The sequence below is a fragment of the Lepisma saccharinum genome, chromosome 17 (assembly GCF_977018435.1).
Source record: "Lepisma saccharinum chromosome 17, izLepSacc3.1, whole genome shotgun sequence".
NCBI classification, from domain to species: Eukaryota; Metazoa; Arthropoda; class Insecta; order Zygentoma; family Lepismatidae; genus Lepisma; species Lepisma saccharinum.
In genome coordinates, this window is record NC_139245.1 from 28,188,714 (window position 1) to 28,211,054 (window position 22,341).

The 22,341-nt window shown below is 40.1% G+C and overlaps 1 protein-coding gene across 1 annotated transcript in view; it reads right to left on the reverse strand.

The window, feature by feature from the left end:
• Positions 1–1,615: 1,615 nt before the first annotated feature.
• The window catches only part of LOC146001348 (protein Wnt-4-like), a 44,194-nt gene continuing 23,468 nt past the window's right edge, over positions 1,616–22,341 (reverse strand). The window contains exons 2-4 of the mRNA XM_083138662.1: positions 19,400–19,647; positions 17,809–18,074; positions 1,616–2,074 (exon numbers count right to left, since the gene is read on the reverse strand). Coding sequence (XP_082994788.1) covers positions 1,616–2,074; positions 17,809–18,074; positions 19,400–19,647 — 973 coding nt within the window. The remainder of the gene's footprint in view (positions 2,075–17,808; positions 18,075–19,399; positions 19,648–22,341) is intronic.

A 22,341-nucleotide genomic window follows, 5' to 3' on the forward strand; every position in this document is an offset into this window, starting at 1 on the left:
ATTATTTACAACTTTGATTTGGCGGTGTCCAGTGGCGTATATATTAAATAATAGGTGTTCAAGATCTCTTCTGCAAGACTCGATTTTGCGACTCGAAGAAATTATTAGACGTTCAGGATCGTACAGAGACACACACACTAATAAAACACGTCCTTCTTAGATAGAATTTTCATATACGTATACGAGACATTGCCCCTTGATTTTCTGTTCCTCAAATATTGTCCCCGCTCCTCTCCGCACAATGCGAGGACCAAAGAGGGCGATTGTAACGCCTCAGGGCACCTCCACACCGATCCGTTGCCTCTTGCGAGTCCCGGGTTCAGTTATCAGTGGTGTCATATTTCACTGGTCCGCATTACATTTTAAACTGTACGAGTAAGTCCAGTCCTGTTAGCAATCCGTGACTTCAGTGGACTTAAACCAATTGTTAAAGTGTCTTCAGGGCCCTTTTTACCTTCTGGTTACATTGAATTCGGTGTCGGCCGAGCTTTTACACTGGCGTGTTTTGCCGGGTTGAACTGACGGACATTCGTTAGTGAGCTGCTTTGGTGCTGGTCGAGTTTGATGTGCAGAATATTCTGAAATGGCCTTCGCTGAAAATATCATTGGAGAGAGTGGAGGGGTGGGTTAAGGAAAATTTTCAAGATTTTTATTATTATTATTTTAATAACGAGAAAATGTGCTTTACAAATCCTCTGGGTCCCAATTCTTATAGTTCTTGATTCATATATATCATCGAATGGTTTACGTTCGCTAACAAAGTCAATTTAACTTTAATTCTTCACTATTAGAACACAAGAAGTCAAGTATAAATAGCACACGGCATTACCTTCCTGGAAAATTCGGTCGAAAAAGAACGAAGTAATTGTGTTCGATTCGGCGGTCGTTGCAATACTGACGTGCACACCCGAGTAGGCTGGTTCCAATGTGGCCCACACGTAATGGACATTTCCACTCAATTTTTTTACAACAATTTTAAAAACTTCCCTGGAAAAATGGTCCCTGCAAGTTCTCGCGTTTCTCTGCGTCCAGTTTAAGGCAAAAACGAGACTTCCAAAGTTGCGAGGCTAGCGTTGCATTGAAAAGACGCCCCGCCATGTTAATACGTCACGACTTAGAGAGAGCTCGTTTGTCGTCTGCTTCGAGCGTCCAGTTTACTGCGGGTAGCCCACGGTGAGCGAACATGTGCAGCCGTTTTACAAATCTGTACAGATTTAAATAATGGAAGAAGGAGCGATAGTGGAAAGGAAAGCTATGCTTTGTAATGATCATTCTTTCATGAAATATCCCTGCTGCTCACGTGCAAGATAAATGAAAGGGTTATGCTGCGTGCGTGTTCTTAGGTCATGCGCCAGGGTAAAATGCCGAAACTGGATCCAATGTGAACATACCCTTAGGAAATATCATAAGCAAGTTCGATAATCTTAGAGCATTGAGAAAAATTCTGGCATGGTTTGCATTCCCTGGTGTCATTTGCAATACAACACCACCACTAATACGAATATCTAAGCAATAGCGGTCCACTTGAATGTTCTAGGAGATATTTCTAAATGTGTTTTTTTTTTTCTGAAATTTATATCAACGTATTATTAAGAAACTTAGGACGATGTGATTCCTACTTGCACGTGAAGACCTGCTCCTCGAACGAACAAGTATCGCACTGCACATAACAACAACGATCCGCATGGCAGTTGCACGACCTGGTAACAGTTCTCATGTGCGTGTTGAAGCCCCTCCCGCAGCACAGGGTGGCGCAATTGTCCCTGTGGGAGCAGGTTCTCTCAGCTGTCACGGAGCAGTAGCTGGGAGAACGTTCCAGGTACACCAACTGCCCGATCTTCGCTCCGACGCTCGCCGCGAACTTGGCCACCAACCTTCTGTACTTCAGCTTCTTGGCGCTGCGCCTGTTGGCGGTGTTGGTGACCTCTCCGCGCACCGCTTGGAAGTAGAACTTGTCCTTCAGTCTCGCTGCCGTCTCTTCGAACGGCGATAGCCTCTTCCAGCACGTTTTCATGCTGCAGGAGCCAGACACCCCGTGGCACTTGCAGAAATCCCCAACCGAATTTGCGACTATCTGTAAAGAAAGAATAAAATTATTGTTACCTCTACACACCTTGAGAAAATGTTCACTTGCCAAGTAGCATATGGGTTGGGGTTTTGCATTATTCTGTGTGAACACCCACCCTACTAGCTTGACTTGTCTACTACTATTTATTTCTAAATTAGTCCACACTCAAAGGGGGCATTTCGCGAAATATGGTTCTTAGAAATGATTAATGTTTTTAATTCCATTAAGGTTTAAATATTTGTGAACGCGTATAATTTGCATATTTCACCAAGAAAAATTACTTGCATCCGTAGCCTATATGCTTCACGGACGATGTCAAACTTGTCAAACTTGGCTAGATTTTTAAAGTGTCACACACGTAACACATTTGCGTTAATACTTTCCGTGCATTCAGGCTATGTCATCATACTCAAGTTGTAAGCAGACACCACAAAGTACTTCATAATTCTATGAAATCAGTTCATTGCGAATTAAGCCAATAGCATGTCTAGAACCTTACATTTTATGTGCGAATGCAGCATACGTAACGCGGGAATGCATAAAAGGAAAAGTTGTGTGAGTAAAAGTCTTGCCGAGAATTTTCTGTAGAATTTCTTTTAATAGGGACGGTATTTGTCGGAAAATGTTCAAGGTGATTTTCTTAATTTGCTACACGAAAAGTGCAAAACGGGCAATAAGAACCTTGTACAGGCATGTCGATTGATTGAATTGGTGTTTTAAGTCCACTTTATGCACAGTAAGGCTAATTGAGACTGGATCCGAACCACTATGTACCTTCATCGGATAAGGAACCCGGGACACCTTGAATTACAAGGCGAGGACGCTACCACTGCGCCACCTGGGAGGCCCGTGCAGGCATGTAGAGCTGCAAGAATATACAGAGATAAATAATGGCGGAATAATCTGTAGAAAGGAGGTGGTACAAGATTTTGTTCTTATACATTTTTTACAGGACCTCATGTTTATAATTTTTAAAGTTCTAGCGTTGACAACTGCACTCAGTTATAGCTCACGTTTAATGATACCGCAATTAAAAATTAATTTATGTAAATTAGTTTTTCATTCTTATTCATCCAATCACCTCTTTTCAACAGTATTTTCCAGTCGTTAATAATTACATGGAATAGGAGATGATTTTTGTCGTAGCTTTATATTATACAAGAAGTTTCTGTAATTTCTAACTTCAAGTACTATCTATATTTGATTAGCGATTTAGCTTATATACTTGCAACGTCCCTCTAGAGCACTTCTTAAATTAAACTTATACCACGGCTACATATATCTTAATCTCGGGGGATAGGTTCTTTATTCGAGAATTCCAAATAAGAAAGCGTTTTATAGCCAAGAGGATATAGTAAAATGCGGATCTATATTCTGAAAACTGTACACAATAGAGGGAAAATATATAGCGAAGCTTGTGTATACATTGAAATATATATATATATGCTGATTCCAAATTTACGTCGGTTATATTCTTCTTATAAATATATGTATAATTGAAAAGGAAATCTTCTTCTTCTTTTCTTCTCACAATTTTGGGGAAAAGGCTTCTTCTTCTTTTCTTCCTTCTATTTTGGTAAAAAACTTCTTCTTATTATTTACCTTTGATTAAGGAAAAGGCTTCTTCTTCTTCTTTTCTATCGTTGATTAGTGAAAAGGCTTCTTCTTCTTTTCTTCCTTCTATTTTGGTAAAAGGCTTCTTCTTCTCTTTTTATCTTTGATTAAGGAAAAGGCTTCTTCTTGTTTTCTTCCTTCTATTTTGGGAAAAGGCTTCATCTTCTTTTCCTCCTATTTTGGAAAAGGCTTCTCCTTCTTCTTTTCCTCCTTCTATTTTGGAAAAGGCTTCTTCTTGTTTTCTTTCTTCTAATTTATTTTCTTTCCTTTTAAAGCGTAATCTCATTCATTACATATATGCGCTTGCTCCCCGCTTCACAAGCTATACTTACAAAAAGATTAGGGGCGTCTAAACTGACAGTAGCGCCACCTCCTATGTAACGACCAAAAGGGGAATAGCCCAGGATCGCTAACAGCAAGCGCTGCCTATGGCCCAGTGCTTCTAATTTGGACACAGCTCCACCGAGGGACGGACAAACATAAAAGCTGACGATGTTCTTCTCGCCAGAGGTATTGAATCAAATTTTGATCACTAGGATCAAAAAGGAGGTACATTTCTGAATTCATTTGCTCACTTATTAACTTTCCTAATTGTTTCATATACGAGCATATTCTTAATTATCTTAATTGGCTATTTACAACATTTTATTCACTCCTTCTATAATTTTTATACTCTTCCTTTATGTATTTTGCATTTACTATAATATATACAGGGTGTCATTTTAATGGCGCCCACGGACCACAGATTCGTGTAGAGGACATCAAAACAAACAACTTTTTTCAGTAACATTTTTCTCGTTGGTGCGTCGTTTCGGTGCTACAGTCGTTCAAAAAAGCCCGTTTTGCCGCCTGAATGCTGGCAACCACACACAACATTTGATTGCATTTGTGACGTCATATCCCGTCGTGAAGCGATGCGTTACAGGGTTGCCAGGAACACACATATTCTGTGAAAAATTACATAGCTACAATCAGCCACATTATGTGCCGTAACACAAAACGAGAAAACACGTTCTGTAACCTAACAGGAAGTAAACAAACGATACGTAAAATGGCAGAAAGAAAATAGAATTCAAGTGGAAGTGGTCATATCGAATTTTGTATCAGCTTGCATGTCAAATATTTGCAAATTTAGTTACCACGTTGGCATATACAATTTAGTCTATCCACTTCGTCCTTCTGATACTAGTTGTCTGTGACACACTGAACAGGTGACAAAATAGAAATGAAAGAACTAAAAATTCCAAAGGTAAGCAACAGATAATACAATGTATATTCAGAGCATTATGAGGCAAGTGGGAAAAATGATTGAAAATACAGGGATATAGTAAGTAGTAGTACGAGTAATACAAGCTCTAAGACGACTATGTTTTTATCTACGCACCGGATATACTATTACAAATGTGAACAGGGTAGTATATTCGGTACTGATTCATCATTAGATTGTTACTGGGGTTGTACTTGTTTTAGCCGTAATGTAACAACGTGAACCTCGGATACTTCCGTTATCGGCACAAAAGAACCGCATGGCATCTGGATACAAACCTGTAGATATCAACCTTGCAACGAGATTTGCAAATATTTGACATGTATTGGGCGTAAACAGCCACGTGTAAGCTGTAAGTCCAATAAAATTTATTGTTGTTGGTATTTTAGATGTAAGCTGAGACAAAATCCGGCATGACATTTCATTTTGAATACGTGTTTTACCATTTCTCATATCGTTGGTCCACTTTCCCCTTCCCCTGAGATGACTGCTGATCTTCTGGCTGGTAGGCTATGATGTTCGGTCTACTGGACACGTTTTTCGCTTCGTTTTACAGCTAATAATGTGGTTGGTAGTTTGTCATTTTTCACAAAATTTGTGTGTTCCTTGCAACCCTACCGTGCGCTGTTTCGTCGCAGGAAATGACGTCACGGATACGATCAAATGTTGTGTTGGGTTGCCAGCATCCAGGCGGCAAAACGGTCTTTTTTGATCGGCTGTAGCGTCGAATTGACGCACCAACGTGAAAAATGTTACTGAGAAAAGTTGTTTGTTTTGATGTCCTCTACACGAATCTGTGGTCCGTGGCCGCCATTAAAATGACACCCTGTATAATCACTCTTCTCCGCTCCTAGTTTCTACAATGAACTCCGCTCTTCTTTATATGGCATGCTGCCATCTATCGTCGCTCTCGGGAAACATTTCTTCCTTGCATTTTCCATTGTGTCGTCGGAACTGGCACGTGACATACTTAACATTACATTACCCGATTCAACATTTGGAATGTTAAGTTTCTAGTGTTGGGAGAAAGAGAGCTTAAATTATTGCAATTACTGAATGATAATAATAATGAACATTTGAAATTAGCAGTCAACATAAACCCAGTAGCTGGGTAAATCCTTTGGTTAAAAACTTTTGTCAACGCAATGCACACAAAATTAAATTACATAACATACCTTTTTTTAAAAATATAACAGCATATATCTTAGCAGTAGCGTACGCAGGATTTTATGAAGGGGGGTGTTATTTCTAAAACTTTTTCCAAATTCACATTACCATTGTTTTATTATACTTTAATGAAATAATAATAATCACAATTAATTAATAATACTTATAATTAATTAATTAGCTGAATTACTACTAACAATACTACTAATACCACTACTATTTTTAAGTAGTAGAGATCTACATAAATATAGTATTTATGAAAACAATAGAACGAAATTACTTTGTAGTCATTCGATTTTTATCAAATCCTGGGAGCATTGTTCTGTTTCTTTGTTACGAAATAATTGTCTGGTCAACGAGGTGAGACATTTCAAGGGTGAAGAAGATCCATAAATACAAGAAAATATATTAAAATAAATTGAAATAATCAAAGTATGGAACTCATCCAAGGAGCTGCGGTGATCTGGTCGGTAGAGCGTCTGACAAGTGACAATCACGCAGGAGATCCGGATTCGATTCCCGAAATTGGTTGGAATTTTTCCGGCTTTTTCCCCGCTTAAATGTCCCCCATAATTCACATGTGGATTATCTCGCTGTTCTTACCAACAAAACATTTTGCAAGAGTTAAGCTTATTGTCGTTTTAATAATTGTCTAGTCAACAAGGTGAGACATTTTAAAGAGAGACATTCAAACGAGCTGTGGTAAACAATATAATGGGAAGACGAATTGGGGACGGTCTTCTTGTCCGCCTAGCCTTTGTCTATACATTAGCCTCTTACAACGTACCAATAACTTTATTTACGAGGCGCATCCAGAAAGTAAGTTTCCCTATTTTATTCCCGTGAAAGTAAACATAATGAGCCGTGTAAATTGCGCATGCGCAGCAGAGCTAAGACGTATCAATCAAATGCCAGGCGGACAGATCCCGCCCGGCGCCAGTAGCGAGGCAGCAGTGGTCCGAAGTGGAAGGTCGTATTCCTTCTCCAGCCGCATGCCAGTAGCGAGGCAGCAGTGGTCCGAAATGGAAGCTCGTATTCCTTCTCCCGCCGCATGCGAGGTTCGGTCGGTGCTAAAGTTCATGAATGCACAAAGCATTGCGCCAATTGACATTCATCGTCAGCTCTGCGAGGTCTATGGGCCGAACATTATGAGTAAGCAGATGGTGCGTCGCTGGTGTCGGCAGTTTTCGGAAGGTCGTCAAAGTGTCCATGATGTAGAGCGCAGTGGGCGTCCGTCCCTCGTCACTGATGATCTGGTTGAGCTGGTGCGGCAGCGCATCGTAGAGAACCGTCGCTTCACGATTACGGAGTTGAGTAGCCTTTTTCCGCAGATATCGCGATCCGTGTTGCATGAGATTGTCACGCAGCGCCTGCTGGCTGTTCAAAAAATTGTGTGCCACCTGACACCCGAACACAAAATGAAACGTTCAGGACCAGCACTGACATTCCTGCAACGGTACCATGATGACGGCGATGATTTCCTCGACAGGATCGTCACGGGCGATGAGACGTGGATTTCGCACTTCACCCCGGAAACCAAGCAGCAGTCAATGCATTGGCGGCATAGTGGATCTCCGGTCAAGAAGAAATTCAAACAGACGCTGTCGGTACAGAAAGTGATGTGCACCGTGTTTTGGGACAGGAAGGGCATTTTGCTCATTGACTTCCTCCCCAGAGTTGAAACGGTGAACGCTGACCATTACTGTGAAAGACTAAGGAAATTGCGACGTGCCATTCAAAACAAGAAGCGTGGCATGCTTACTGCAGGTGTTGTGCTCCTCCATGACAATGCTCGTCCACATACGGCTCGGCGCACAGCAGCTGTTTTGACGGAATTTGGCTGGGAGTTGTTTGATCATCCACCTTACAGTCCTGATCTGGCTCCCAGCGATTTTCACGTTTTCTTGCACCTCAAGAAATTCCTGTCCTCCGGTGAGCGTTTTGGCAACGACGAAGAGCTGAAGACGTCTGTCACACGCTGGTTCAATTCACAGGCGGCAGAGTTCTACGACAGTGGGATCCAAAAGTTGATACCACGATACGACAAGTGTCTCAATTCTGGTGGTTGCTATGTTGAAAAATAGCTGAACCTTTGCTGTACCTGTTGCCAATAAATGGTTTCCTGAAACTGTGTTGTTGTTGTTTTTTTTAAAATAGGGAAACTTACTTTCTGGATGCACCTCGTAGTTAATTCTCATTGTTCACACACAAAAAAAATTACATGTTCGTTGAACACTGGCGTACGTAGAGGGATGGCCGATGGTGTTCCAGCCTCTACCGAATATTTGAAAAAATCAGAATTTTCAAATAAAAATCCGTTAAGAACTTTAAAAAATCAAAATGTGTAAATCTCTTTTAGAGTGAATTCCGATTACTATTTTTGTCTTTGAATACAATTTTAATAGACTGAAAAGCTCCAAAAATACGAAATATTTTATTATGCATCCTGCCCTCCAAATCGAAGCCATTTGCTATTCACATTTACTATTCCAGCCCCTCCAGAAAAAAAAAATCCTGCGTACGCCAGTATGTTGAACATTGTTGCAACTGAGATACAGAACAACTTTTTTCACTTTTAAATCATAGTTACCCTAACCTAACCTCATAAACTCGTGGTTATTTTCAAGGCATCACTCTGAAAGACGCGTGTGTTTGAAATGCTGTGCTTTTCTCCATGCTGCATGGAAATAATAATTCAAATTATTATTATTATTAGTAGTAGTAGTAGTAGTAGTAGTAGTAGTAATAGTAATAGTAATATTATTGTCCCAGATCTTTGACTGTGAAAAATTGGCAATTTAATTTTTTTCCACAGCATTTTTCATAATATTTCACACGCTCAAGGGGGGGTTTAAACCCCGTAACCCCCCCCTGCGTACGCCACTGTATCTTAGTTTATAATATTATGTATATTAAATGTTCACCTAGAATACTTGACAATAGAAATAACATACAAATCAAGAACTACGAATAATAGATTTGGAAAGTTTTAAACGTAGAAGTAGGTTCAGAAAATCTGATTGTGTACTGTGACTTCGATGCTCTTGTTATAAAGAACAATATGCTAATTGTTATACGTACATTAGGACGTGAGACATTGTTTCAAGATATACCTAAACTAACTTTCTGCATAACAGATGAGAATATTGTATATCTTAATGAATTTAGATAAGGTCTTTTGTAATAAAAATATAAGCAGATTACCCATACAGTATTGTGATAAAATATTGTAGTATATTTTACTAGTCTAAAGCGCAAACACGCTGCAGAGGAAAAAGAGAATCCGTGTTAACCGAAGTAAAACTCTATCACCTGTTAGTGTTTGCCGGCTCACTTGGATAGTAACCTCCCTGATGGCGTAGTGGTAACGTCGTCGCCTTGTAATCAAGGGGTCCGTTTCGATACGCGGTAGAAGAATATTGCACAGTGGTTCGGATCCCACTTTAAAAACTGTAGGTCCAGTCACGATTAGCCTATCTGTGCATAAAGTAGACTTAAAACAGAAATACTAATTGTAGACGTACAATAGAACTCCACTCTCTTCTATTCCTTTGTATTATTGTTATTATGCAAGTAATGTATTATATTTCACAACTCTACAAAATAGTAGACGTATACATAGTGCGTACAGCTGTAGCAGGCTCGCACATAAGAAGAAATAAATATCATGTCAATACAAAGTAAGCTGTTGACTGAACTGTTCCCATAACCTGTGGCGAAGCGTCCTATGAGGCCCGGAGGCCAGGCCTACCCTAATATATTTGTCTATTACGGATTATTTTATTACTTATAATTTCATTAAACGACTCTTAATAAAAGAAAACTGAAATTCTAGGTCTTCCGATAATTACCGCAAGTTTCCAACCCTGCCTGGAACTCTTTATCTGGGCATTCAGCGAGGCCCGCCTGAGAGTGCCTCAGCTGGTCCCATAACAACCTATGTGATTCGTGCGGGAAAACATAATTTCAGGGGTGCGTTCGCCTGTAACGTAAACTGTGAGGCCGGCCTCTTTTTTTTCTCTCTCTCTCTCTCTCTCTCTCTCTCTCTCCCTGACTTCCGAAGAGTGCCGATCGTGTACGAGCGCGTGACGAAGCAGGCAGTGGACGCACAGAGCTTGTTGAAGCAGCGTTTCCATTGAAGATTCAGACCTGTGCCGAGAACGGGGCACACCCAGCTGCTAACACGTCGCGAAAATGTATTGCTAACACCTCTAAACCTGGCCTTCTAACCTATCAACGTAGGCATTATTAGAATTCTAACTGCAAATAATGCAAGTAGGTTGGTTACCAGTGTTAAGTTTGGTGCTTTCAGCTTTTTTGGGAAACTGCTTTTCGCGAAGTGTTAGCTGCTGGAAGTGCTCCACACCAATCTCGATTCAGAGATGGAAAGTATTTCTTTCTTTGAGGAAAGGGATATTGAGGCGAAATTTACTTTCATGATTAATGACATAACTGAAAACGCGCTATTTTTAAGAGGGGGCAAGGTACAGTGCAAACGTATTGAGAAAATCCATGTTTCTGAAATTTTCTGGTCTGTGTGTTACACAGAAAGGTGTCCGTGTTCTCATTCAGCATTTCATCATTTTCTAAATCGTATTATAATTTTAAATAAAAGTCGCGCGTTGAAGAAGAATGCATAAAAGAGTTAAAAAGATTTAGAGTGATAGATTTAGTTTATTTCACTTGGCTTTCTGCCATTTTTGGCTAATTGGGAAGATGAGGATTAGCGATGACATGATGACATTGACGAAGGGACACTCACAAAGAACACCTATGCCCAGGCGGGGATTCGAACCTGAGGCCCTTGTCGTAGCACACTGTTATAACCAATCCGCCGCGGAGGTCAGTATTAAAAAGAAATAAATACTAAGTGACGATCAAGTGATCCATTTCTTTAATGCGAGAAACATTTACAATACTGTTATTGAAGTAACAAATAATGTTTACAAGCAGCTCTAATAAAACAAATGTAAGAGGGCTAGAGCCTGACAGAACGGCTTCGAGTCCCATCGTCACTGTTTTCTGACCTTCGAGACAGAAGGCCTCAGATATCTAATCGAGACTAGGTTAAAGTAGAATCTCAACCAATGCCTCCAGGGGAAATCGAACCTTCTACTCCTTGAAGGCGAGAGCCTTAATCATTACATTATCCTTTACAATCACTATCCCGACTTTTTCGAACAGCAGTAGACGAGGTTCAGGCAATATGTTATCTTTAATTTTCTAGGGGCTATATTTTAACATACTATTTTTTTCAAAAATTCACAGCTCCCCCCACCAATCCCTGCTCCGTCCTGTGCCTACCCTTCCAGAGACAGCACGCTTCGCCACTGCCCACAACACAACATGGAAAGTCTTGGCGTACAACTTTTCTGCCGAATATCTGGTAGTAATGTTTATTTTTACCGAACAATCCCATTGATATTAGTTTCTAATCTATTCCACATTGAGATCGAAGACGGGATGCCATGGCATGTAAACACAGGTTTTCCATTTGCTGAAAATAGCTACGTCATCAATTTCCCACGCCCTCGGAGCCCCTGACTTCTACCGTGATAGCCCTTCCTGCATTCCTTGGGATGCTTCGACAAGCCTTCCATTTTATTACAAATACTTCCCCCGTGTTTCGTAATGAAATGACTATCTCTTTCTTTCTCTTCCTTTGTTGGCATTGACAGGCGAGGGTGGCTATTCTAACACCCTCTCTCTCGGGGGTGCATTCTTAGCGTACCGCAACACCTCAAACAATCGGAAGGTTTCGAGATATTCAGGACATTTCCTTTCAAATTGATACTTCCATCACTTTTAAGTTTTGTTTTCCGATGTTCTGACGTGAAGAATGCTACCTTGCGTTGGCGCGTAGAACTGCTTCAGCGCTCTCTGTTAGGGGTTTGTAAAAGGTTACCAGCAGTCTCCGTGGCCTATTGGCTAATTAGAACGCTACGAAACCCAGGTTCGAGTTCTAGGCACGGCTTGGATGTGTCGTTGTTTCGGTAACATCGTACATTGTATGTGTCTCACTCATAACACGAACCTCAACAAACATCGTGTTTTGATGCAAGAGAGATTACATTTCTTAGATTTAGTTCTCTTAGCATAAATACATTGCCATTTTTCTCGGCTTGACCAAAAAGGTATTATTATGTATATTATATATATATATTAAACCTAACTTAACAACGAAGGCATTATTCGCAGTTTAAAAAGAAACTAAAAATCATCTACTAGCAAGGCAGCTAAGCACATAATCACGAGCAACTTTTCTGTTATAAATATATATATATCCATTGTAATAATTGGCAACTCTGTTCATGTAACTTGTTATAATTATTAGCATTCTGAATTTTATAATTTTCCTTTGTCTTTTCAATTTATTATTATTGCTATTTCATTCATTGTTCCAGCTGACTTCATACATGTACTAAAGATGAAAGCGACGAACATTAGATATCTGTGTCCATTAGTTTATACATATAATCCTTTTTTTCTTATTTCTATTTAATTTGTATATTTATATTCATTGTTCATCCAGCTTACATGTAATCAGGGTATGTTCATATATTGCATTTGTACTTTACTTTTATTTCACTTTGTAATAATCACCCAGACAAGGGTCTGTTTTAAGAGCGGCCCTCTAGGCCGAAACACGCCCGCTCTAATAAACTGTTGACGCTTGTAATACTGAAAACCTTTTCTATTCTATTAACTTCTTAGAGGCGTAATTATTTGTGTGGTTTTATTTGCAAACGGTTGCATTTTCGAAGTAAGACGCGAGGCCTCTCCGATGGCGCTGTGGTTGCGTCGTCGCTTTGTAATCAAAGGGTCCCGGGTTCGATACCCAATGGAGGCGCACATAGTGGTTCGGATCCCACTTCAAACTGTAGGTCTCATCCATATCTGTGGTGTAGTATAACCATGGGCGTATGTCAGGGTGGTCCAAACCCCACCAATTTTCCATTAATTAAATAAACGCATCAACATTCGACAAAGTCGACAAAATTTCTGTAACATTTTAAATCATTTCGAAAATATAACTTATCGTTTAGAGGAGGTCCACAGACATAATGAATGGTCTTATATTCTTCATGTGTATTGATTTTATTGATTGATTCATTTGTTGTTTAAAGTTTAAGTCCACTTTATGCACAGTAAGGCTATATTTGGGACTGGACCCACAGTTTAAAGTGGGTTCCGAACCACTATGTCCGAGGATAGTATAATTTAAATACCTGTAATATTAACAATAACTGTTAATTAACAACGCTATTCATTATGTAATGCTAAACTGATTAATAGCAACATAATTAGCATTTCTAAATGTTGTATTGCACTGTGCAATCTACGGCGGTGTCAGAAGTGCTTTGGAAATTTGTTATTAAAATCCACTTATCGCGGTAGAGTTACACATAACGCATAGCAGGGAAGGGTATTTCAGGATGTTGGTATCTCATTTTTATTACCTGTGACTGTACATATCGACGTTCACTAATTATGTTTTAAATTTCAACAATTTAAACTGTAGGTCCAATCCTAATTAGCCTTACTGTGCATAACGTGTACTTTTAAACACCAATTCAATGAATCGAAGTAAGACGTGGAGAAAAGGAGTGTCAATATATTCGAAAATGTAATTTGAGTTATTCTAGGATTATAAATTGTATTTTTACACACCTCGTAAAATAAAATTGAAGGGACTGATCAACAACTATCATATCATTATCTCACTTTCCTGCCCCCCCCCCTCTCTCTCACACCTTGATTCTTTAATACTCTCTCTCTCTTTTTCTCTCACCTTTCTTTTTTTATCATAATCTTCTTTCTTTCTCTCTCATTCTTGTATCTATCCTTCTCTCACATTCTCTCTCTAACTCTTCCACACGTCATCCTCTCTCTCTCTCTCTCTCTAACTCTCTCGTTTCTCTCACACTACTCCTTTCTCTCTCGCCTTCTATCTCTTCCCATCTTCTCGTCTCGTCAAAGAACCTGGTCTCGAACAGGGATCTGTCTCCTTTGGTTTCTTCTACCTTCTTATACTACTGTTTTCTTTCTTCTTCTTCTTCATTCTTATTCTTCAGGTGTATTTCCCTCTGACATTGAGAATGAGTATTGCTTTCGCCATTGTACGGTTTCACGTTTTCCTTTCTCGCATGTTCATCCTGGTGGTTAACATGCGTTTCACTTCCTTAGGCCCACTTTAGAGGAAAGCATTTTCCTTAACATTTGCCCCATAACCAAACATGCTACCGTGTAAAGTGAAATTTCTTATGACGTTCCAGAGGCCATGGAATAATTCATTTTATTTTCTCAATGATAGATCGGTCCTATTTCTGCAGCATAACCAATCAGAAGCGACCTCTAGGTCACGAGTGAAGATGTAATGGCGGCCGAGTGAGATGTAAACAATTTATCACTTCACATGTTTAAAAGCCGATAACTACTCAACCGAGAGGAATGACGTTCTTTATAAAAAGATATTAGGTACAAATCTATGGCGCTGCTTAAATACATACTTTATAGCGTATACAGTACACGTACGGAAAAATAAATTGGTTGTTTTAATTGTAAACACGGGGCACTGCCTTTTCTCGTATGCCTTTCGTGCTCTATACAGGGTGCTTCATAAATACTTGAGGGGTTACACATATTTATTAATTACTTAATTACGTTAATGAAAGTAGTCCAGAACTAACGAGGAACCCAAACGGGTTTTTTTAACATCAGAAATGTTCAATGTGTGCACCACTGGTGACGCGGCACGCATCAACATGGGCATGTCGATAGTGTCCATCGCTGCGATGATACGCTCCCTTATGGATGCGATATAATGCGGCATCGGTGAGACGAATACCCTGTCTTTGATGAAACCCCACAAAAAAGAAGTCGCGCGGTGTAAGGTCCATTGATCTTGGGGACCAATACATTGCGGCAAACACTGTGAGTGATGTGGGTGATTGGAGTGTCACCTAGCGGCAGGGATATGAACTCTCAGCTTAACAAAACATGCACGCACAAACAGTTTGCGTTTCTCGTTCGTTCTGGACTGGTTTCATCAACGAAAGTTCAATAGTTTACTTGAAATAAATGTTTGTAATCCCTCAAGCATGGCCGTATTTAGAGGGGGGGGGTTTCTAGGGTTCAAACCCCCCCCGAAACTTCTGACATGTTGGATTAATGGAAGTTCAGAAACCAAAATCTGTAACAAATTTTCATTTTTTTTTCCGAAGCATCACAAAAATACAAGGAGACAATGTTGAAACGATTGAGCTAGAATTTTCATACATTTGGAATTCTGAAAGTTGAGTGAAACAGGATTTATTCCCAGAATCGTAGCCAACCCGCGACCTCTCCATTTTCACTTCTGCTGTCATCTTTCCAGTGTTGTTCCTGCGTCACAAGGAATATAGACTGAAGATTCCCTTATGATTGTCCCAAAATTTCCTTTCCAGCTTTTAGATTTCCTGTCCGATAAAGTCGAAAATCCCCCTTGATAGGAGTTCAAATCTAGGATCTCCAGTTTCGTAGCGCATTACGTTCGCGAATGAGGTTACAATCCATTCACCAGGCTAAGTTTTTAAAAATAATAACTGCTTCCACACTTTTCAAAATTCCAAAAATGTAATTTTAAAGTTAAACAACAAAAACTTTATGACTAAAATTTCCATCTAACTTTTAAAGCTTTTTCTTGAAGGTGTCTAAAGTTTAATGACGAAGAATAATAATTGTGCATTTCAGTACACACTGTATGAAACGTAAAAAAAAAAAAAGAAACTTGTGCTGGATATTCACTCATCTGCTGGATTGAGTAAGCCCCCTCAAGGATATAACAATAATATAATAATAATAATTATTAGTATAATTATGGAATAAAATTGTTTTATTATTATGAAAATTTAATAATTATTGTACAATTATTGTTATTATTTCTATTATTCAAATTTCTGGCGACGCCCATGGGAACAATTATGAATGAACCCCCCCCGAAATTTTTTTCTGCCTACAGCCGTGCCCTCAAGTATTTATGAAACATCCGGTATATTATCTAACGTTTTCCACACGATTCACATCGCAATCGCAAATTTCTAACTGCAATGTTACAGGCTATAAAAACTGCTATGATTTTTGGAAGCAAATATGATAAGGGAAATGCTTCAACCACAAGGTTCCTCCCACAAGAAAGACAAGGGTAGAAACATTACGGTGGGTTTAGAATCAATGTTGGCAGTTCGTAGCAGCCAAAGAATCTCACGGTATCTGTTCGCAGCGCTGTTGTCGGGGTTTATCGCTGACACATCGTACATCCGAGGACGTTATCTGCTTGACAATCTGGACAGCCCATTGTTACCTTTCCCCGAGCCACTCAGGAGCATCCTCCAATATGGCTCTCAAGCCATCGACCAGACTTCTTCACCGAACATCCACTTCTTGTTGGAATGTGATTGGTATGCATTAAAAGTGACAGAGGGCTGGACCAAGTAAACCCTTACTGGATATTTTCTCACTGCTCTCAACAAATTTCTTAGTTTTCTGGTCAATTTTTGGCTTTTACAATACGTGGTCGAAGTTTAATTCAGCATCTTCATCTAAGTGAGAACTTTATAGCTAAAAATCGAATATGACATATTTGCAAATCATTCTTACACAAGATATACATGTGAGCAAAGGTGTCAAAAATTTGAGGGACAAATGCACCCCACCTCCACCGCTCCACTTATTGCTTCCTCCCCAATAACCAGGGCCGGCCTACGTTGGTGCGGGGACTGTGGCCTACAGTATACGGCCTATAACCACAATTTATCAAATGTCTGAAAGTTTCAGAGATTTTTGTTACTTAGTCTGAAAGTAGAGGTACCAAAAATTACAATATAATCATTATTACAGTTAATAAATAATTAATTTATATATTTCGTATTATTACCTAAGAGCAATTAAAGTTTCTAATCTATTGTTTCTTTTATTTTCTATTTGCCACTGGTTTGACTTTCATTATATTTAATGAGAAAACTGGTCGTATTCAATATCATACCAAAGTAGCAATTTAATCATACCCAATAACATTCTCTTTCATAATAATCTTTGGTTTACTTTTTACTTAAATTCGCTGTGGCGAATTTACAATGCTTTTATGTAAAATAATATTTTCACTTCATGATTTCATTTTCGTACAATTAAACAAATAGTGCATATTAACTTACTTATATTTGTAATATTTGAACACGATATTTATCTAGTACTTTATTTAGAATGTGATTTCGGTAATTTTGAATATTTCTTAAGTATGTCAAAACAATTCATGAAGTCAGTAGAAATCAGATTATTTGCTTGATTGGAAGCACCAGCGTCATATAAACCGTACACAAACAATTATATTTATCTAGCGCGGGGCTTCGGGCAAATGCCCGAGTTGACCCTCCCTAGGGCCGGCTCTGCCAATAACCATTGTTAATCAACTGTTTTTGTTTTAAGTGGAAATAATATATATATTAATAATGTGTGTGTGTGTGTGTGTGATCTCACGAAATATTTTTTTAAAAAATTATTCCCAACAGAGAAAGTCGTTAATTCGCCACGGACTGGGAAGAACAATTAAGAAATTACAGGGATGAAAAGCACTACACATCTTTGTCCTTAAAACAAAGTGAAATCTACGTAAGATAACACAATCCCTCTGTCCATAACATTTAGGAGACGTTACCTGAATTCCAACCTCGCTGTTGTGGCGGTTGATGCCCGAGTGAAGGTCCTGCTCCCTACGCAGCTCAAGAAACCTCCGTGTGAATTTCCTGCCGTGGACGACGTTGTCTCCACACCCGCCCCACTTCCAGACCTGGCGAGTGACTTCCGCGTTCACGTCGGCTGCGCATGTGCAGGACGTCAGCCTGCCCTCTGCGCATGCGCGGGACACGGCGTGCACGATCCCAGCGGCGGATATGGCGTACAGCAAGGCCGTTTCTCTGTAAGCTGCAAATAACAAATAGGTTTATTCTCTCGTTAACCTAAACATAGTGAGTATAAGTTTAATTACTACGAAGATGAATCAATTGTAAACACTTAAAATATGATTATGAAAGCCAGGGGCGTACCTACAGGGGCGACAAAGTGGGCTCTAGTTCCTGCCACTCACAGAAACTGACATGATAAGTTTTCAGAATGATTTTTAGTAGAGCTAAAACTACACACACACAAACAGTGTGGTATTTTAAGACATTTCAGTAATTTCTTTCGAATCTTAGGAATCTTATATACAGAATACAGAGCGTCGTTAGTGGGGGAAACAGGGGTGACGCCTTCGAATAATCCTGTAACTCGTAAGTAAGGACAGTTATGGTACCCAGAGGCTACAAAATTGCAACCGAAAAGGAGGGCATTTTCCCCCTCATCCTTCTCAGTACAAATACCACCAAGCAAGAAAGAGAGGGAGGGATGCAATGAAACAGATAGAGGAACAGAGGAAGATAGAGGGAGCAGGAGGACCCGGCCCTTCCGCCCCTCCTCTCGAATGTTAAAGTTTCCTTACCTGTAGTATTTGAAAATAAGATCCTTAGGAAAATATTTGGACCTAAAAGGGATGAGGAGACAGGTGAATGGAGAAAGTTACATAATTTAGAACTACATAATTTGTATTCATGTCCAGATATTATTAGTATGATTAAATCAAGAAGACTTAGGTGGGCAGGCCATGTGGCACGAATGGGAGAGGGAAGAGGAGTTTACAGGATTCTTGTCGGGAAACCTGATGGTAAGAGACCTGTAGGAAAGCCAAGATGAAGATGGAGGGACAATGTTGAGATAGACCTAAAGGAAATCGTTAGGGATGGAAAAGAGTATATAGATCTTGCTCAAGATAGGGACAGATGGAAGGCCTGTGTTGCTGCAGCCATGAACCTTCGGGTTAGTTAGTCTCTAGAGTTAGTTAGTTAGTATACCTATAGCAGTTTTCTCGTAAGAAAACTATTCAGAAGATTAAATGGTGAGTATAAATGCTTATTCAAGCCAACTTGTGATCACGATTTTGTCTCTTATTTTCAAATTGTGATTGTGATTTTGTTCCTTATTTCCAACTTGCGATTGCAATTTTCTCATATTTCCATTTCCAACGTGTGATTGCTGATTTTGCCCCTTATTAAGCTTTCGATTGCGATTTTGTTCCTTTTTTCCAACTTGCGATGGCAATTTAGTCCCTTATTTTCATCTCCCGATTGCAATATTTTCCCTTGCGATTGCGAGTTTGGCACTTATTTTCATATTGTCAGAACCTGGAACCTCCAAATTACTGTTGGACTCACCTTTCCTGAACAAGTCTCTTCCGTTGTTCCTCACAGAGCAGTTCCAGCGGTCAAACTTGAACTGCTCCTGGCAGTGGTAGACTGCGAGGCTGGAGGCTTTGAGCAGAGTCAACCTCATCTCCTCCTCCTTGCGACACATGCGATGCTGCCGCCGGGACTGGTTGAACCAGCTGCACAGCCCTGCGGGGGGAGTCGACCAGAACATGCTGGCCGCTGGGGAGTTCATCATAGTGTGCTGGTGGCGGGCGCTGCGAATACAGATAAAATACTATAAACCACATGTACCTCCATGTTGATGTTAAAATATATGCAACAGCAGCAGAAAAGGATCAAATGTGAATTTCCAATTTTTTTGTCAGTAGGAAAGGCGCTTGTGAAGGCATCAAGAAGAGAGGGACGATAAAGAGAAACAGGAAGAATGAGACAGTGATAGAGATGGAGAAACAGGGAAAGAAAGGCTTCTAAGAAGAGAAGAAGAAAGGAAGAGCCAATGTAACATAGAAAGCAGGATCATTGATATTGGAGCAAGAATTACGGAAAGAGAGATGCGTTAAAGAGACATAGGAAGAACGAGAGATTGATAGAGATGTAGAAACAGGAAAAGAAAATAGAGAAAACGAAGAAAGACTTATAAGAACATAAGAAGAAGGAAAGAAGCAGAGTAACAGAGGAAGCAGGATTATTTATGGTGGAGCAAGAATCACAGAGAAAAAAAGAGTCCATAATTAGAGATAGGAAGAGTGATACTGAAAGTGATAGAAAAAGGTGTAGAAACAGGGAAAAGAAAAGAGGTAAAAGAAAAAGACTTGTAGGAATAGAAGAAGGAAAGACAGAGTAACATACAGTAAACAAAAAATGAAAGGGGCAAGAAAGAGAGCTAGGAAAAGTGAGAAAGTGATAGTTATAGAAACAGGGAGAGAAAAGAAAAGGGCTTCTAGGAAGAGAAGAAGAAAGAGAAAGGTAGAATAACAGAGGAAGTACTATCATTTATGGTGGAGTAAGACTCAGAGAAAGAGAGAGGCGTTAAAGCGAGAGATAAGAGGAATGAGAACGTGACAGAGATACAGGAAAAGGCAGCACTTATAGGAAGAGAAGAAGATAGAAAATGAAGCAGAATCAGGTGGAGCAAGTATCGCAGAAAACGAGGGATAAGAAGATCGAGACTGTTATCGATATATAGAAACAGGGGATGGAAATAGAGAAAGGAAGAAAGAATGACATGGGAACAGAAGAAGAAACGAACAGACATAGTATCAGAGGAGGAAATAAAGAGATAGTCAAAGCATAAAATATAGAAATAAAGAAGCAACAAGAGGGATATGAGCAAATACAAAGAGAGAAAAGAGAGAGCTTGTGATAAACGTAAGAAGAAATATGTAGATACGCAGCAGAGGGAGAGAAATAGGGGAAAGAGATAAAAGAGAGAATTATTGCCGAAGCAGAACTCACCTGAAAATATTTTGTTTGGTGTTGCCACTATGTTACAGGTGTTACCCCATAGAGCAGAGGACTCATTCATATTGACATTGATACGAGCCCTTCGGCTGTGCGTATCGTACAATATTGTTATATAAACATTCCGCCTTAAACATACACCCCATTGATTATACATTCAGAAACATTTATAAACAGAAACATTTGGAAAAGAATTACATACTATGTACAAATATAAATGGCAATGTGGTCCTCTTCTTACATTTGAGATTGTTCATTAGCACTACCTTCACAACACTGCACTACACGCTCCACCTATGCCTGAGCCACTGCTGTTCCGTAACCTTCACTTTCACTGACCCCTTGCAACATTTTCCTGCGCTCCCTCCAAACTGCATGTAAATAGGAGCCCAGTGCTTTGATGTTTGCATTCGTTATATCACTCCTCTCCTCCCTACATATAGCCTGGATGGTCTGCTCAATCCTGTTCCTTGCACTGTCCCCCCATTTGCTTTGTCTGAGGGGTGCCGACCAAACACACACATGTAGGATGTGTGCCCTCGTCTCCTCTTCGCCGCATAACGTGTAGATGGCACGACCGTCCGGCCCCTTGAGTTTGTGTTGCCTCCACCCTCTAGCAGGAACCAGGCGAATCCACTTCTTTGCTGGTACGTACACGTATCAATGTATCGTTTTCTCCCCCATTCCACCCACACCCCTGGCGGTTGTGCGTCGACGAGCGTTACCTTCTCCCTACATTCTGCCATGATGTCTTGCCTGCTACTGTCCACCAACCTTTCCCTTATAATTTGCAACATCCCAGTTTCGCACCTCCCGCCCCTCACATCTTCCCACAGTTCCCCCAGATCCAGTCTGTACAAGTTTGCACTCGTGCTGGTTCCCAGTATTTGTTTTAAAAACCGCGCTTGTATCTGATTTGCTTCTCGTCCCCTCCCCTCTCCCATAGTTCCGCGCCGTAAAATAGGGTTGCTTTCACCGTTGCTTCCTAAATTTGATCCAGCAATCTCACACTGACTGTTGGGACTTTCCGTTGCAGTCGCTCTACCTTGCCCAGCCCATAACAAGCTTTTCCCTTTCTGCCTTCGATGTGCTTTGTCCACTCCCCTGCCATACTCAGCGTGACGCCTAGATAGATGAAACCTTTGACCCTTTCAAGCTCGGAATCCCCATAGGCCCACCGTTACTTTGCGGCGAAAACATAACCTTTCTTAAACACCATTATTTTAGTTTTTCGTGTATTTACCTTCAACTTCCATGTTGTGCAATCCCCGCTGTACTTCGTTTGATATTAAAACAAGATCATCCGCATAGAGAAGCATTGTCCCGACTATCTCCGGTGTTTAAGCACCTTCTTCTCCCACTTAGCTAGCAACGTCATTAATAAAAAGAATGAAAATTAAACGCGAAAGTATGCATTCCTGTTTGACGCCTACCGTGCTCTCGTGCTGCCCAGACACCACCCCCTGCCCACATTTGACACAAAATTT